This window comes from Cyprinodon tularosa, unplaced genomic scaffold (genome assembly GCF_016077235.1).
Source record: "Cyprinodon tularosa strain WSP-4 unplaced genomic scaffold, ASM1607723v1 ctg693, whole genome shotgun sequence".
Lineage (NCBI taxonomy): Eukaryota > Metazoa > Chordata > Actinopteri > Cyprinodontiformes > Cyprinodontidae > Cyprinodon > Cyprinodon tularosa.
In genome coordinates this window covers 147128-165409 of record NW_024039444.1, presented here as the reverse complement: position 1 = coordinate 165409, position 18282 = coordinate 147128, and the positions used below count along the sequence as shown (strand labels likewise).

At 41.2% G+C, this 18282-nt stretch overlaps 1 protein-coding gene across 1 annotated transcript in view; it reads right to left on the bottom strand.

Annotated features, from left to right (window-relative positions):
* Positions 1 to 18282, bottom strand: part of LOC119771888 (receptor-type tyrosine-protein phosphatase F-like) — a 122442-nt gene that overhangs the window by 103245 nt on the left and 915 nt on the right. The window contains 2 exon segments of the mRNA XM_038268120.1: positions 5683 to 5828; positions 9155 to 9321. Coding sequence (XP_038124048.1) covers positions 5683 to 5828; positions 9155 to 9311 — 303 coding nt within the window. The 5' untranslated portion in view covers positions 9312 to 9321.

The window sequence follows — 18282 nt, the reverse complement described above, 5'->3', positions numbered from 1 at the left end:
GGTCACTTCAGGCTGCAGTGTGAACGTAGCCTAAGACTCCATTCATCTTCCCATCCATTTCAACCAACTCCCCTTTCCCTGCTGAAGAAAAGCAGGTCCAAACCATGATGCTGCCACCACCATGTTTGTCAGTGTTCAGGGTTATGAGCTATGTTACTTTTACGTTAAGCATGTTTTGCATTGTTGGTTCCATCTGGTCAGAGCAGCTTCTTCCACATGTATGCTGTGTCTCCCTGGTGTCAAACCTTAAACCACACTTTTTATGATATCTTTCAGAAATGCTTTTCTTCCATAAAGGCCAGATGTGTGCAGCATACAACTGATAGTTGTCCCATGGACAGTCTCAATCCTCGGCTCTAGATCTCTGCAGTTCATCCAGAGGGATCTGGGTCTCTTGGCTGCATCTGTGATCAGTATTCTCCTTGTTGGAGCTGAAAGTTTAAAGGGACGGCTGGGCTTTGTAGATTAGCAGAGGTCTGATACTCCTCTCTTTATGTGCTTTATGATGTGGGATGTCTCAGAAACAGGTCACTTCAGTAAAAAGGCCGTTTCTGTTCCAGGCTGCACTCTGGACTCAGTGGAGGAAGTGGCTGAGAGGAGGGAGCTGTCCAAGCTTCCATCCATCATGGACGCCACCTTCCACCCTCTGCAGCAGACTGGAGAGGAGCTAAGCAGCTCCTTTAGTCAAAGACTTTTACAGCCTGTTAGTAAAAAGCAGCGCTACTGCAGGTCATTCATCCTGCTGCTACCAGACTCTACAACGAGACACTACGTATACTGTACAGTCATGGCCAAAAGTTTTGAGAATGATTCAAATGTTAATATTTCCAAAGTCTACTGCTTCAGTTTTTATAACAGCAATCTGCATAAACTCCAGAATGTTCTAAAGAGTGATCAGCGTAACAGCAATTAATTGCAAAGTCAATAATTGCCTAGAAAATGAACTTTATCCCCAAAACACATTTCATGGTGATTGCAGCCCTGCCTTAAAGGAGCAGCTAACATGGTTTCAGTGATTGGTCCATTAACACAGGTGTGGGTGGTGATGAGGACAGGGCTGCAGATCAATCTGTCAGGATTCAGTCAGAATGACGCCACTGGACACTTTAAAAAGAGGCTGCTGCTTGGCATCATTGTTTCTCTGCTGTGAACCATGGTTATCTCTAAAGAAACACCTGCAGTCATCATTGCACTGCACAAAGATGGCCGAACAGGAAAGAGAATGGCAGCTAGAGAGATTGCACCTCAGTCAGCAATCTATGGCATCATCAAGAACTTCAAGGAGAGAGGTTCCATTGCTGCCAAAAAGGCTCCAGGGCGCCAAGAAAGACCAGCGAGCGCCAGGACCGTCTCTGAAAGTGTTTCAGCTGCGGGATGGGGCTGCCAGCGGTGCAGAGCTTGCTCAGGAATGGCAGCAGGCAGGTGTGAGTGCATCTGCACTGTGAGGCGGAGACTCTTGGAGCAAGGCCTGGTCTGAAGGAGGGCAGCAAAGAAGCCACTTCTCTCCAGGAAAACCATCAGGGACAGACTGATATTCTGCTAAAGGTCCAGGGAGGGGACTGCTGAGGACTGGGGGAAAGTCATTTTCTCACAGCAATCCCCTTTCCGACTGTTTGGGACATCTAGAAAACAGCTTGTTGGGAGAAGACCAGGTGAGCGCTACCACCAGTCTGGTCTCATGCCGACTGTAAAGCCTCCTGAAAACATTTATGGTGGGGTTGCTTCTCAGCCAAGGGAGTCGGCTCTCTCCCAGTCTGACCTAAAAACAGCCATGAATAAAGAATGGAACCAGAATGTCCTCCCAGAGCAACTTCTCCCAACCGTCCCAGAGCAGTTTGGTGATGAACAATGCCTTTTCCAGCATGATGGAGCATCTCGCCATGAAGCAAAGCTGATATCTAACTGGCTCAGGGAACAAAACAGAGAGATGTTGGGTCCATGGCCTGGAAACTCCCCTGATCTTAATCCCATTGAAAACTTGTGATCAATCATCAAGAGACGGTGGACAAACTAAAACCTTCTGACTAAATGCAAGCATTGATTGTGCAGAATGAACGCTATCAGTCAGGATTTGGTCCAGAAGTTGATGGAGAGCAGCCAGGGAGAATCGCAGAGTACCTGAAGAAGAGGGGTCAACACTGCAAATATTGACTTGCTGCATTAACTCATTCTAACTGTCATTAAAAGCTTTGGTTACTCAGAATACAGACATGGGCAATGTGGAGTCAACAAGTCATCTCCATGTCATGTATTTAATCTACCCAGCCAATTAACCAGGTGAGTCCAATCTGCACAGGTTAATTCACGGTGAAGATTGGACTCACCTGCTTCAGTGGCTGGGTAGAACAAATACATGAAATGGAGATGACTTGTTGACTCCACATTGCCCATGTCTATCAGAATATTATTGCAATTGTATTTCTGTAAGTGATGACAACATCTGACATGAAAACCAGAGGGCAGCAGATCAGGTGAAAATAGAATATTTGTGTCATTCTCAATACTTTTGGCCATGGCTGTATATATCCCATGCACATTTTCCTTCCTTTAGCTCCTTCGTCCTCTCCTCTGACTGTCTGAGCTGATGTAACAAGTACATTTATCCACTGTGAGATCAATGAAGTCAATCAATCAAGCTGATCTGGGAGCTGGCAGGGAGTCAGACGCAGCGCTGCTGATGCAGAGCGCTATGATCACTCCTCTGAAACAGTTTATTAACGCCTAAATTAACTTCAAATGTAGAAACCTGCCGGCAGAATATGTTGGCTGTTATTATCCTGCTGCCTGCAGTTTGTAGCACAGACCTGAAAAACGCTAACATCTACTTCCAGCCGCCACCAACAGGAGGGGAAAACCCCCAAGAGGCGAGCGGGCCTGAGGCAGCTGCTGCTGGGGATTCCCAGTGACAGCGCAGCGCCGGTATGTGGGGGTCTGAGCGGCTCCCACAGAGAAATAATCTTTGAAGGCAGGATGGTAATCTGGATGAACTGACTGCACAGACCATGTTTTCAGGAGGACTTTCTCACTTCAACATAGATTCTAACTACTTTCTACCCGCTGATCACAGCTAATATAGCAAAGCTGCTCTCTGGCATCGAACACAGGAGCAGCAGAAGCATATCTCACTATTTCAGGTGGAAGCTCATCAAGAGAATGCCAAGAGTGTGTGAAGCAGTAATGAAAGCTAAAGGTGGCTACTGTGAAGAACCTAGAACAGGTGTAACCAATAAAAAACCATCTGGGTCCAAATAAAGAAAATCCTCAACCAGTAAAGGTCGAGAGACATTTTGAATTATAATCTGTTAATTTAACACTGACATAAGATGAGGTTTTAATGCACTCATGCTATACATTGACTTTTTAAATAAAATAAAAAAATAAATAAAAACAAGAAAATTTTTCCATTTTGAAATCTAAAGTGTTTTTTTAAGTAGAACAAAAATAACACCTGAAAAACACCTGAACTGCTGGTTTGTTATTTTCTTTCTTTTTTCTGTCTTAATGTTGGCAGTGGGCTTTAGGCTGCCCTGCAAGGCTTTAAACCTGGGTTTAACCGGAGACTAAGCCATTCTCAAGCACATATCATGGAGCTCATTTTGAGCCTGGATCCAGATTTATTGTTGATTCTGTTCATGGTGGAGAATCCTGCTTCACAGCAGCAGGTTTATGGAGGACCATTCCTGCCATTATTTAAAATAAATACAGAAATAAATAATTGCTCCAAAATAAATAAGCATACAATTACTTCCCCCATAAAAATAGAATAGAATAGAATTCAACTTTATTGTCATTGCACTGTTACGAGTACAAAGCGACGGAATGTGGTTTGCATCTATCCAGAAGTGCTATACAGGATATAAATATTATTACAGGTGTATGTACAAGCAAAAAGTAACAGTTAGGGACTATAAAAAGTTGTGTATAAATATAAATATTAATATGGGAGCTACATGCACAGATTATACAGAATATACAGATTATACAAAAAAACAAATAAATGTAGATAGAAATTAAATTATACAGTGATACATAAATGTATATGTCTCTTTTAATTAGCATCTTTGTTTTTTTAACCTTTGTAATAATTACCTTATTTATTTACTGTCCGTTATAATCTTCAACTATATTTATTTATTACTTATTTCTTTAAGTATTTATTGTTGTGCATTTTATAATATTTTTGTCGGGTTTATTCTTCCTTTGTAGTTTTTCACCCTATTTATTTCTGCCGTCGTTTTTACATTTCTGTCAAATGAGGAGGGGGCGTGTCTTAGAGGGTCACCTTCTGCTCATTGGCGTAACCGCAAATATGCTGGATGCTGATGGGGATTTTTTTTAAACTGTCATATTAAATCAAGCGTTCATTTCTGAATGTTTTGTTCGTACGAATTTAATGATAATAACGCTCACACTCTCCTCAAGCTCTGAGGATAAGTCGGCAGCAATACGGGAGGAACAGCGGAGGCTGCAGGCTTTGCTTTGCGCAGGCCTTCTGGAGCGCAGCGCAGCGGAGACGGAGGATATGGGATCAGGGGTAACAGGAGAAGAGGCGGAAGTGACGTTTAGACTCTGTCGTTGGACAACATGTGGTGATTTATAAATGTTTTAAATAAGGTTGGGTCCGGATTAGCCAGCAGGTGGATCCAGATCCGGACAGCGGTCCGCTAATCCCTGACCTCTGACCCAGAGTATAAGACATATTTTCAGTTGTTTCACACTTTTTTGTTAAGTATATAATTCCACGTGTTAATTCAGTTTTGATGCCTTCAGTGTGAATCTACAATTTCATATCATCATGAAAATAAAGAAAACCTTTTGAATGAGAAGGTGTGTCCAAACGTTTGGTCTGTACTGTATGGGTGTGTGGACACACTGTATATACTGTATAGACCCAATACACCTTTTCCTTTTGGCACCTTCGTTTAGACTATTGCAGAGCAATTTCTCCACTGTGAGATCAATAAACTCATCAGTCAATTGCAAATATGGAACTAGCTTTCTGTTTTATGTTTTTTTAAGTTCTTTTTAAAGTTTTTTTAAGTTCTTAAAAATGGCGTAATCAATGTAAACATTGGTGATTGTCTTGAAGTGCTTTCTTTGATAAATGTGATCATATTTTAAACCTTAGTGCTTAGAAACTCATTACAGACTGAATCTATGGTAAATGGTAAATGGCATGTACTTATATAGCGCCTTTATTCAAGTTAGGAGACCTGACCAAAGCGCTTTACACTACATTCATTCACCCATTCACGCACACACTCACACACTGATGGTGGCAAGCTACATTGTAGCCACAGCTGCCCTGGGGCTCACTGACAGAAGCGGGGCTGCCGTACACTGGCGCCACCGGGCCCTCTGACCACCATCAGTAGACAATGCAGGTGAAGTGTCTTGCCCAAGGACACAACGACACTGAAAGTCGGAGTTGGGGCTTGAACCGTCAACCCTTCGATTTCAGGGCAAACTCCTACATCCAACGCCACTGTCGCGTTCTTATCTATGCTAAGTTTTTCTAACTCCTTGTGTATTTATGCCACTAAGACTAAAGATAGTCTTTACAACAACATGGAACTCATGATTAGCAAGGATGAACTGGCTGTTGACTGTAAGCTGAAAAATTGAAATATCCTTTATTATTTTTGGAGTCCAGGTTAAACCAGGGCTTGGTGTATTTCATACCTCAAAACGCTGAGAATTGACTTTCTTTCCTTTTTTCATCCAGGTAATGAGAGGTTTAGGGTCACCTGTAGCCTGACAGACGAAGGATGCCACTCCTCCAGAGATCCCAGTCTGATCATCTGGGGTCCTGATGAAGATAGGAATACCTACATGAGAGAAAAATGACGTCACAGTGAGGACGACGAGAAGCAGAGCAGGGCGACAGAAACATGAATAAACAGAAACACATTAATATTAGACCGATCTGAGAGAGCGTGACTTCTAAACTTCCGACCAACCGATCTTTTAAAGCTTATCATTATATGTAGTCACATCTTGCCATACACAGTGAATATAAAAAAAAAGTTATTAGTATCTTACTAAAAAAAAGTGTCACTTCTGCAATTCTGCAAATAAGCATTCTTTTAGACACCATTTATCACCGATTATGTGGGATTTATATTCAAGGGCCAAAAATGGCGTCATAGTTTTGCTCTTTCCAGCAAAATGTCCTTAAGCATACGTCAGATTTGGCACATTTCCACAGATTAAGAGAAAACTTTGTTTGGAAAGTAATGAACACACATTTCAGTGATCCTCCTGTGTGTACGCAAGCTTGATAAAAGCGATACAAGGCCTCGTCTATATAAGACTCAAACTCACTGCGGATCCAGACATTTGAATTGAGAAAGCTTCCTGGAGAGGAAGCGAAACGTCTTCAAACCTTGGAAACCAAGTCCAGTGGATTGTTTTTTTAAATTTTTTTTTACTTTTACGGAATGACTACGATCTGGATGACTGAGAATCTTCATCAACAAAAAGACAATTAGAAGAATTTTATTGATACAACTATTTTAAGACTTTGGCGCTCAGACAGCAGGAAACATTGGCGCTGAATTTTAATTTAATATGCAAAGTCAAGCCTGAAACTGGTGCTGGAGTGGAGATGGACGAGAATATTCTGTTGGAATTAAGGGAACAGCACTAGACTGGTTTAAATCTTATCTATCTGATCGATTTCAGTTTGTTCACGTTAATGATAGGACCTGTCATTTAAATCCCAGATCAAAGAGGTTTCTAGAATTTCCTTCTTTCATCTGAGGAACATTGCAAAAATTAGAAATCTCCTGTCCAGGGGTGATGCTGAGAAACTAGTCCATGCATTTGTTACTTCAAGGCTGGACTATTGTAATTCTTTACTATCAGGAAGTCCACAAACTGTAGTTAAAAGCCTTCAGCTGATCCAAAATGCTGCAGCCAGAGTTCTGATGAAAATTAAAAAGAGAGATCATATCTCTCCTATCCTGGCTTCTCTTCATTGGCTTCCTGTTAAATCCAGAATAGAATTTAAAATCCTCCTTCTCACATATAAAGCCTTAAATGGCCAAGCTCCATCTGATATCAGAGATCTGATTGTTCCTTATGTTCCTAACAGAGCACTTCGCTCTCAATCTGCAGGTTTACTAGTGGTTCCTAGAATTTCTAAAAGTAGAATGGGAGGCAGATCTTTTAGTTCTCAGGCTCCTCTCCTGTGGAACCAGCTACCAGTTTTAGTCCGTGAGGCAGACACCCTGTCTACTTTTAAGGCTAGGCTTAAAACTTTCCTTTTTGATAAACTTTATAGTTAGAGTGGCTCAGGTTATCCTGATCTATCTCTATAGTTCTGCTGCTATGGGCTTAGACTGCTGGAGGACATAGGGACCCCCATTTCATCATTCTGCTTCATTCTATCTCTATTCTCCCACTCTGCAGAATCTGTTAGTTCAATCTCTAACGTTCTGCTCTCTCTGCTTTTTCTCATAGTAGCTTCATCTGGTCTGTTCCTGTTTGGCTGTGACTCCATCCTGGAGAGAAATATCAGCTGTGCTGCTGCCATCAACACCTTTGTTTCTAGATGTTGGAGCTTGGCCTGTTTTCCAGTGTAGTCCTGTTTCTCTGACTGTGACTAACTGGATGGAGCTGGTTGACAAGCCCAATGCTTCTCTATCATTATCCCAGTCCCAGAGAACCACTCTCCATCTCCTGCCTGACCTCCTCCTATTTGCTCTCAAGGTAAACAGGTCAGCAGATGTTGATATAAACTTGGACACACTTCATCCTCCAGTGCTTAGAGCATCCAGGGACATACCCCAAGATCTGTTTGTGAATCTTGGCCTTCAACACCATCAACCCGTACATTCTCCACCAGACGCTCATTCAGCATACCTGTCATTGAATCACTCGCTTCCTGACTGACAGCTGCAGGAGAGACTGGAGAACATGTACCCTCACACAGAACAATCAATCCCAGCACCCTCTACGAATGTGTTCCCTCCCCGAGTACCAACTATGAGTTCACCGCGCTATTTCAGATGAAAAACTGAACTGAGTTTGTTCTCATTCATAGGGACTGAAGAAAGCCCAGAAAAGACTGGATTTCCTGCCATCATGAGAAAAGTACAAACTTCCACGGTAGGTGCTGGTCGTACTTTATACCCTCCAGTCTGTCCTGTGTTCATGTTAGGATTAGGATCCCCAAAACTACAACACCCAAACTGATACACAGAGAAGACCATCTGGGCTGACCTTCCTTTCAACAACTTGCAGAACTTGTAAAGTTCTACACTCACGATAAGAGCAATCTCTGTAAAACATTCACATGTTGGAAACGTGAGGTTTTGACTTTCAGCTTCAGGTTGGTGCTAAAACCTAGCCTGGGTGGCATTCCGAACTTAGTCCCGCCCACAAGGTTTGAAGTAGGGAAGTTCGGTCTGGCATTGCTCCATAGTAGCGCGAGTATGATCGCCCACTCTATGGCGATCCAATCAAATTGTCAGGGCGGGCTTTATATGATGATGGACAGATGATCAACAGTAACGTAATCAACCACGTGACCAAAGCGCGCTTGGGTGACAACAACAATGGCTGCCGCTGGAGAGTTGAGGTGTGTAGATTCTGCTATTAGGTCTGTTCTAGAAGATATCGACAGCAAATAAATTTTAAAAGAGGAACAGAGAAACGCGATCAAGGCTCATCTTCTTATTCTAGGCGTGTAACTGCACGCTTTGATTTTTGTTGACAACAACTATGCCTCGCTTAACATACGTCACGCACTCCGTTGCTCTGATTGGTTGTAGGTCTATCCAATTGAGTGCAGAGGCATTTTTTTTCCTGGTTCGTTCGAAACACGCCCCATAATCACAGCTCTATGGAGCAGCATCAGACTCATTCTGACTAGAATTGAGTCGGACTACGTCAGGCTAGCTAAAACCAGCCACCACAGGGACAGTTTCCTTTCAAGGCTTTCAATCTGATGAAAACTCAACAGAAAGCCTGGATCAACACTTTGCTCGTTAGAAGTAATTCATCCTTGTTTACTTCTTTTGTATAAAACACTGAACCTAAATGCAAAGATTTTGTTTATTACCTCTGCTAGGATTTTAAGCCCAAGTTTTTTCAGTAAGTCAGTTGGAACATTAAAGCTCTATATTATGTTTTTAGTTGGTATACTTACTCACTGAGCCAGAAGGCAGAACCAATCTGGCTACCAGCAGGAAATGGAGAACTGCCTTGTAGAAAAGTAACAGTCCTCTTAATTCAAGGTCCATGTTCTGACAGACGGTTCCACCTCTGTAGGTCCTGGTTCTGCTCTTAATATCCCATGAGGTCATGGAAATGAATCTGCAAACATACATTAGAACGTATTCATTAACTTTCAATCATTTGTGGATAAAAGACAAAAGTAACATTAAGAGATTTTAACTTAGAAACACATCATTGATGGTGGAGAAAGAAAGTAAAACTATGGTTTGCAAAACAAAGTCATGGTTTGGAGCATCATATTCTGATTTTAGGAGTCAGTTATTAAAAGACTCTCCCATAAAGGGTTAGAGGGTTAGGGTAAGAGTTTGAACACTTCACCACTGGATGAATTGAGGTACCAAAGATGATCTGTGAGGTCACCAGATGTTACAGATGTAGATAATCAGGCCCAGATCTGGTACTAATGAGCTCTTAGATCAGGACAGGTGAGCGTACCTGCATGCCCTGCTGGAAGGTCGTTTCATATTAAACAGCAAACTGTTCTGAAATGTTCCTACATGCAGCCACACGTTTGCTGCTGCAGCTTTGGCTTTCAGTTTGTAACAATCTGTTATGTCTAAGAGGTGCTTTTTGCTTCGTCCTTGCTTTTAGCTCCTCCTGGTGGTGATATCACTGAACTACAGTCTTTAGAATATTCTGATCAGTCATTTATGCTCAGCTAGGGGCTTTCCTTCCCTGCAGGTGTTCCTCAATCTTTTTTGTGTAGCTACAGAGATGCAGAAGCTCTGATGCTTCAGTCTCTCCAATATTCTATTCTATTCTATTCTATTCTCTATTCATTGGATATTCTGTGAGAGGTTACCTGAGGAGAGAGATGGATTTGTGACAATGATCTCTGTAAAATGACTTAAATGACTTAAAGTGGGTCCTTCTCCCTCCATCAGTCTCTCAGCTTGGGCTCCACTCATGTTTCCGTTTTGTTTGTCAGCAACACATTTTTATGGATGTTTTTTAATCAGCATGTTTAAAACTTCAAAGTCTTTTTTTGTTCCCTGACCCATCTGAGGTCACACTCTATCTATATCTACCTTTCTATCATCACAGGCGTCACGAAGTGAAACATGGAGCCATTGGATGCTGGTTTTGTTCTAACAAGTTTCATCTGTGCAGATTTTTCCTCTATTTCATGGTTGTTCTATAAACTGTTAATGCTTCTATTTTCCTGTTGTATAGTAATTCAGCACGTTTCCAGCACACCAGTCATAAGGATGGAGCAGATTGCCAGGGCCCTGGGCTGTGCCAGCCTCAGTGGGTCACATCCTCCTGGAGCCTGGACCATGCTGCCTTTGGTTCAGTGGCAGAGTACGTCACGCCCCCAGAGAAACAGCCCCGCACCCTGACCGTCCGCTCGCCGCTCAGCTCACAGCTGACTGGACACAAACATTGGAAGCTAAACATATGGTCAGGATTTCTACCCATCAGTGAAGCTCAGTGGAACAGGGCCTCGCTTGGGTTTGACAGAGAACAGAAAAATCTTTCTGTATGAGATGAATCCAGCAGAGGTAAGAGTTTAAAAACTAACGGTCCTAAAGTCCATGGCTCAGAAAAGCATGATTGGAAAAACATGATTATTAAAAAAAAAAATGTTTCTAAATAAACAAAGCGCATTCATAGAGGAGGTCAGCCAATCAGAGAGCGGTCAGCCTGAACTGGAGATTAAAACATAAGTGCGATTGATGGGATGATCTCACAGAACAAAACTTTATTTTCTACCTGCATTAACTCCAAACATCAGAATAAAATACGCCTGTTAATCTTTAATGAAGATAAATGAGTGGATTCTAACCTCGGTGGATACAGACAGCCTGAGGTGTCAGAAGTATTCATGCTTCCATGCTAAATCCTAGGTTTATATATATATATATATATATATATATATATATATATATATATATATACACTTCTTCTCTTTGACTATTTCAGCTGATGTAGTGAGTACATTTCTCAAATGTGAGATCAATAAAGTCAATCAATCAATCAATGTGGTGAGAAGTTGATTTTTAAATAATTGTCTGGTGGGTACTAATTATTCTGATGCTTTTTATTTTAATTCAATACCAACAGGCCAGAATGAAAATGAGCTTAAATGAAACAAAACTGACGAGTCTATTTTTTAAATGTTTGGAGTAGAAGGAAAAAGTTATGAGTAAAAATAATTACTACAGTAAAATAAAGACGTACAGACAGCATTGGATATTATTAGCAATTATCACAAAAATCAACATCAAAACCGTCCTTAATTAAATTGATATTATATTTTTTTTGTGTGTTGCTTTGCAGTATGAGATACAGATTTAAAGGAGGGGGGGGGGGGGGGGGGGGGGGCTGACCGACACTCAACCGTCCCCATGGAGACAGACGGGAAGCAAAGTATTTCACCCAAATTTCAGTTTTCCACTAAATTTATTATGTAAAATGATTTTAACACAGACCTGAGGAATAAACCTTCATTATTACTGTATAATAAAAGCTTATCTAGTTAAATACATCATCAGGCTTATATTTCCATATCAAAGTTAATTGTTTGAATTGTATAAAGGTTATTATTATGCAATTCAAATAAATAAACTTTATGTTTGAGAAATTCACTTATTAGTATTCATCCATCCATCCAGATATTTTCTGACATGCTTAATCCCAAGCGGGGGGGAGAGGGGTGCTGGTGTCCACGGGCGAGAGGCGGGGTCCACCCTGGACAGAGAGGCGGGGTTTAACATGGACAGGTCGCCAGTCCATCACAGAATATTAGTATTCAGTTGAGTAAAAATAAGAATTAATAATTCTGTATTTTAAATAAATAAAATAAATATGCATCATATTAGGTTTATTTTATAGGATTGTTTTAAAATGATCTAATAAAAAAGATTAAATAAGATTTTTTTTTTTTTATGTAATAAACCTAAATAAATATAAAAATTAGGTTGAAATATTTTTATGATTTCAGAACCACTTAAAAAATCACACTCAGCCTTCGGTTAAACTAACATTGGCCAAAGCAGGGAGGAGTTTTTAGAGAGGACAGATGGTGGAAGGAGCATTTTCCTGTCAGGATCCCAAAGCGCTCTAAGCTAGAGCTAGGACCCGACCCACAGCTCTGGGGTTCTTCACTCAGCGTCAGAAAAAACATTAAAAAACAATCCACTGGACTTGGTTCCAAAGTCTGAAGATGGGTGGACTTGTTCTTCTGGTTCAATTAGCATATTTTCTAAGACTTCACAAGTTTTTGGTCCATATATATTCGACCAAAAACAAACTTCAAACTCAACGCTGTTTCCGACATTTTAAACTGAAAAATCTTCCTGGATGGGAAGAGAAACGTCTTCAAACTTGGAAACAAAGTCCAGTGGATTGATTTTTAACTTTTTTGCAATCAGTGTCAAAAAGCACCATGCGGTCACCGGGGGCCACACTCAGGTGTTTGCCAGGGGCCAGAATATGAAATCCTGGCTGCAAACAATGTGAGCTGCATTGATCTTTGGGATCTTTATTTGGAGAACCCAAAGATGCAGCAGATCTTTCTATAAATGCTGCTTTAAGCTTAGGTGAGCAGAGAAGCATTAACAGCAGGAAAAGCCAATAATCCATCCTTCTGTCGTCCGTCAACAAGACACCAAGATCCAGAGATCCAGAGGTGGGGGCCCACCAGAGGATCTGTTTCACCCTCAGAGGCTTGAAGAAACACAAAGATCAACGTTTAGTCTTTGTTTTCCAGGTATGACGGCGTATTAGGGCCAATCAAAGATGAAAAAAGTTTAAAGTGGCATTTGTAAGAGAATAAACACGCGAATTTACTTAAAACATACAAGTTAAAGAGAAAAAGTAGCAAATTTGTACGAAAAAACACACAAATTTAGGAGGAAAAAAACACGCAAGTTTAGAAGATTGAAACATGTATATTGCAGAACAATGTGAGTTTGTAATACATGTTAAAGTTTGCTACATAAAGCACAAGCAAATGCATCATAGATTGGGGGGTTTTAGCGATGGAATGAGACGGTTCAATGGCCTGATTGTTTCACATGCAGCTCTGCTGATTCCTTTTTTCTTTTATCAGTTTGTGTCTGGCTCAGTTGTTTTTGAACGTCCTGATTTTTGTGGTGCACTAATTTCTGTTCTCATTTCAGTTCACTTCACTTCCTGGGATTCCCCTTCAATCAGCCTCCCTGACATTGCTCACCTGTGTCTTGTTGCCAGTTGCCTGTTTCAACCTCTCCCTCTGCAGACTTCTTTGCCACTTGTGTCGAGCATTCCAGCCTTTCCTCTGCTCTGCCCAGCAGCTAAACTGTTGTTTTTGTGGATTCTTTGCCAGTTGCTCCAACTCATTGTGTATTAAATGTTTTTGTCTTAATTTCCCTGATCATGCATTAGAGTCCTCTCTAGTTTCCTCTGACACATTGAAGTGTTTAAAGTAAAAGTGAATGATACAATAAATGTGCATAAAATATAAAAGAAAATCCCTTTATTAACCCAAAATAGGGAAATTGTGGTGTTTACAGCAGCAAAAGGTTATAGTAAAAGTGTCACACAATGTGCACCTTAGAAAATTGTATAAAAAGAACAGATAGCAAAAAAAAAAAACAGTATTGTACTGTGAAGCGTTTTTACAATTTAGCTATTACGTTTCGGTAGAATGAAAAAATCTATAACAGCTATGGACGTTTTACAGTAATGGATATTTGTAATTAGCAGCAACATCAGAGATGTGCAGAATGAAAGGAGGAAGGATCTGTGATAACGCTCCCTGGTGCATTTAAGGTGCAGCAGTCTGTCACTGAAGGAGCTGTCCAGTTCAGCACCAGCTTCATGCACTCCAAAGCACCTCCCATTTGTGTTTTCCACAACGTCTCCTGCATTTTTGGTTTTCAGCAGTTTTGTTTTTGGACTTTGCTTCTGTTGCCTTTGGGATTAAAATTAAATCAGTAAAACTAATCTCTGCCTCCTCATGTCTGCATTTGGGTCCTTTAAAACCTTCACACAACCTTGACAGAAGGAACCAGCCTAATGGATCCAGCAGAGACACCAAGCAATAAGAACTGATCCCCCATTGCCTTCTGCTTCCGAGCACAGGCACCGCCGGCGGCGGAAAACATACTACTGCCTCTCCAGCGGGTCAATGTGAGGCTGCCGTTCCTCTCCAGTGGGTTAGTCTGCTAGTCTTATGCCGCCATCAAGCCAGGTCAGTTTCCTCTGTGGTCTCAGGCACCATCTTCATGACTCCCAGCTGTCCCCACCTCTAAAGACTATTAGATATTCAATTGGCCCCAGACCGTGTCAAGTTTTAAAATCGGATCCCTCACAACTTAAAGGGGAGAGAATAAGGACTTTATTCCTTTCCTTCCACCTCCATCAGCTCCCTGCCAGCCAGTCTTTTCCTGAGCCAGAGCCACTTAGTGGGCCTGTCATCCCTTCTCCACAGTCAGCTCCTCTTAGTTCTCCCTCCAGAGCCAGTGGTGAGAGGGTTTTTAGAGTTCCATCCGTACACTTTGTCGCCTAGCAACAGTAAAAGTTGACTCACAAAGCAGCAAAAAATGGATTCTGAACTTCTCACTGCTGTACTGGGTGCTAATAAGATCTTGGAGGAGCTTCAGCAGCAGTACCGTCGTCTCAGATATCAGATTTATGGTCCCCACACTGCTGAGGTATTGGAATCTGAGATTAAATGTCAGCCAAACCCATCTCCACAGTAACAGATAAAAACCTTTGGATAAATCAAACATTACCGCCACATATCGTACTCAATAACCATTAAAGCAATTATTTTCATTCATTTCAGATGGAACTATTCACAGAATTGGTTTATATTAAACTGCACTTCCAATATTCACCACTATTCGGCGCTATTTCCCTTTTTCCTCTGAGCACGGAGCAGCAGGCTTGCTTCGACTCGCATTGAATTATGGGATACTCAATTGACTTAGGGTCTTGCTCACAAGGGAGGAGAGAATCAGCAAAACGTTGATGGAAAGATGCTGTTGGTCTGAGAGCTGAGAGAAAAGGCAAAGCGCTGATTTAGCGGTCGCTCTGCGCTCCTCCCCTCACCTACGGTCATTAATCTGGATCAGGACCCAAAGAACCAGATCCTGGATCCAAGCTTCCTCTGCAGAGAGGCTGGGCTCTCCCTTAGAGAGAGGAGAGCTGGGTCATCAGGGGGAGGATTAGAGCTGCTTCTCCTCCACATCCAGAGGAGTCAGCTGTGGAGGATCAGACTTCTTTATCTGATGCCTCCTGGACGTCCAGCCAGCAGGAGGAGCTGAGGAAGGTCACCCGGCCCACGGCACCGAGTGGCCAATCACCAACCAACTCTCCTAGAATGCCCCAGATGCTGAAAGCTCAACCTGGAAACTCCTCTTGAACCTCTAGAGATGATTTCACAGTGAAGGATTCTTCAGAAGGTTAAAAGGATGAAGGACAGCAGTGAGCATCCTTTTCATCAGACTGTTAGACACCAACAGAGGGTCTTCAGTCAGAGGCTGATCCAGAGCTGCTGTAGGACAGACCTCTACAGGAGATCCATCCTGCCAACAGCATCAACATTTACAGCAACTTTCCTTTGGGATCAAGAACTTTAGATCTTATGCCCCTTGTTCAAACAGCCACAAAAATATCTGCATTCCAATAATTATAAATCAGACTTCTATTAGCTGAATAACGTTGGTGTAAAAAGATTAACGAAACTGTTAGAAACTAGAAGAAAACCAACCTTTAAAACAGGGGAAAAAGAGACGCATCTGAAGTTAGGGGTGAGTATTAGCATGGATGTAGCGATACAATGCGTGCCACGATACATGGGTCATGATACGACATTTTCCCCTATATTGCAATATCACCATATATTGCGATATTTTCCTGCTATTAAAATTAAATGCACAGATAATAAAGAAACCTCGGTATTTGTTTATCAGGTTATATTGATCGTTCAGTTATTTTGGTATCCATGTTGTTTGGGGTCGTTGACGTCTTCCACTGTGACCGCCTCAACTACAGATAATCACTTCATCGCACAGCAGCAGGACTCCACAGTATTATCTGTCAGACTGGCGGTGCAGAGGAAGCCCATTTTCCCTCAGCTTCAGTAAAAATGTTTTGCTTAACTATTAGAAATAATAGGAAGTAAAAGATCGATACTAAATCAGGCAGCCAAACTAATCTATTCCGCACCCCTAGAAGTGACGCCTTTCTCTGTGCTTTACCTTCGTCGTTATTAGATTGCATTTCGTCTCCAGCAGTCCCTATTTTCAGCTGTGCCAAGTCTGGGCAATGAATTGCATTTTCAATATAATCGCAATTTAACAAAACGCAATTTTGAAATCACAGAGGTACTGACTTTTAATCAGATTATATTTAACAAGAGTAGGACACTAAACGTCTCCCCCCAGCCCTTTAGGGGGTCGTTAAACATTTCTAGTGGGTTTGTTGCCACACAGAAAGGTAGAGAGAGTTGCTGCTGTGCTGGTGAAGATCTCAGTCATCCAGGTCCGAGTCATTCCAAAAAAGTTAGAAATCAATCCTCTGGACTTTGTTTCCAAGTTTGAAGACGTTTCTCTTCCATCCAGGAAGTTTTTTCAATCCAAAATGTCAGAAATAGCGTTTAGTTCCAGGTTTTATCCAGCAGCCCAACAAAGCCTGGTTTTGGCTTAGAAAACATGCAAATAGAAACGGACCCATTTGTCCGTTTCAATTTGCATGATTTCGAAGCACAAATAAAGCTTTGTCAGGCTACTGGATAAAACCTGGAACCCAACGTTATCTCTGACATGGGTTAGTTGCAGCTAATACACAGATCCGTGCATGGAAAGAAAATAGGGATGCACAATAAAATCGGCCCCCTATCGGTATCGGCCTTAAAACTGAATATCGGACATCGGCCACCCCACCGATATTTAACCCGATATTTGATCAGCTTCTGAGTTTCTAAAGTCTAAAAAAAAAACAAATACTACTTCTTCTTCTTCCTCAAAAACTTCTTTTTTACAGACTTAAAAACTTTTAAAGACGAGGGAAAAAATATTGATCCATTACAATATCCCAATATCTTCATATGCTGATATATTGCCATTTAAAAACACCATATCAATCTCTTTTACTAATGAAATATTGCTATATGTCATCGTTATGCTACGAAATCCCCCGAAAATTCACCAAATGTTGCCATATTTTTATATGTTGATATATTGACGCGGTATCGATCTATTTTATTAACAAAATCTCACAAGAATTTGCAAAATATCACGAGAGTTTGTAACAGAACGATGAAATTTCACCAGATTTTGAAAGTAAAATAGATCGATACCGCATTTTTAAAAATCAATTTGATATCAGCATATGAAAATATATTTGAGTATATTATTTTTCAAAGTGTCAGAAATGGAGAACAAAACTGCTATTTTCAATGACTACTTATTTTTGTCCAGCTTTAACATCTGTATCGATATCGGTTATCGGCTACATGAGTTTTAAAATATCGGCATATCGGATATCGGCCAAAATCCCAATATCGTGCATCCCTAAAAGAAAAAGTAAAGAATTTTTCACAGAAAAGTCCAGCAACAATGGATTCTGGGTAAGCAAGCCTTCAAAAACTGAAAGTGGGGGAAACATCCATAAGCTTGGGCTTCGTGCAAAGAAAAATCTGAATAAAATTGAAATAGCAATTTAGATTTTTGGCAAAATCATTCAGCACTACTAAGATCTGCCTCCACAGCATCTCTAATTTATCCTTAGATCAGAATGTACATAATACCCAGAACCTGATGGGCTGCATTCAGTGTGTCCTAATCCATAAAGTACCATTCATTCATCATCTATCTCACCCTGTTGCAGAATTTCCTCATTTTGATATCATTCTCTTTCTGTATCATTGATAACAGAAAAAAAAAACTTTGAATTTTTGGGGCCCCAAGAGGCGATGAAGTGTAGAATAAACTCAGAAGATAACGATGTGATTTTATTTGACATTTTGTATGATTTGACCTGCAGGATGGAGAAAGACATAAAGTCCCTTCTGGCTTTGCAGGCTGTCAGACTCTGGTGGATGACAGC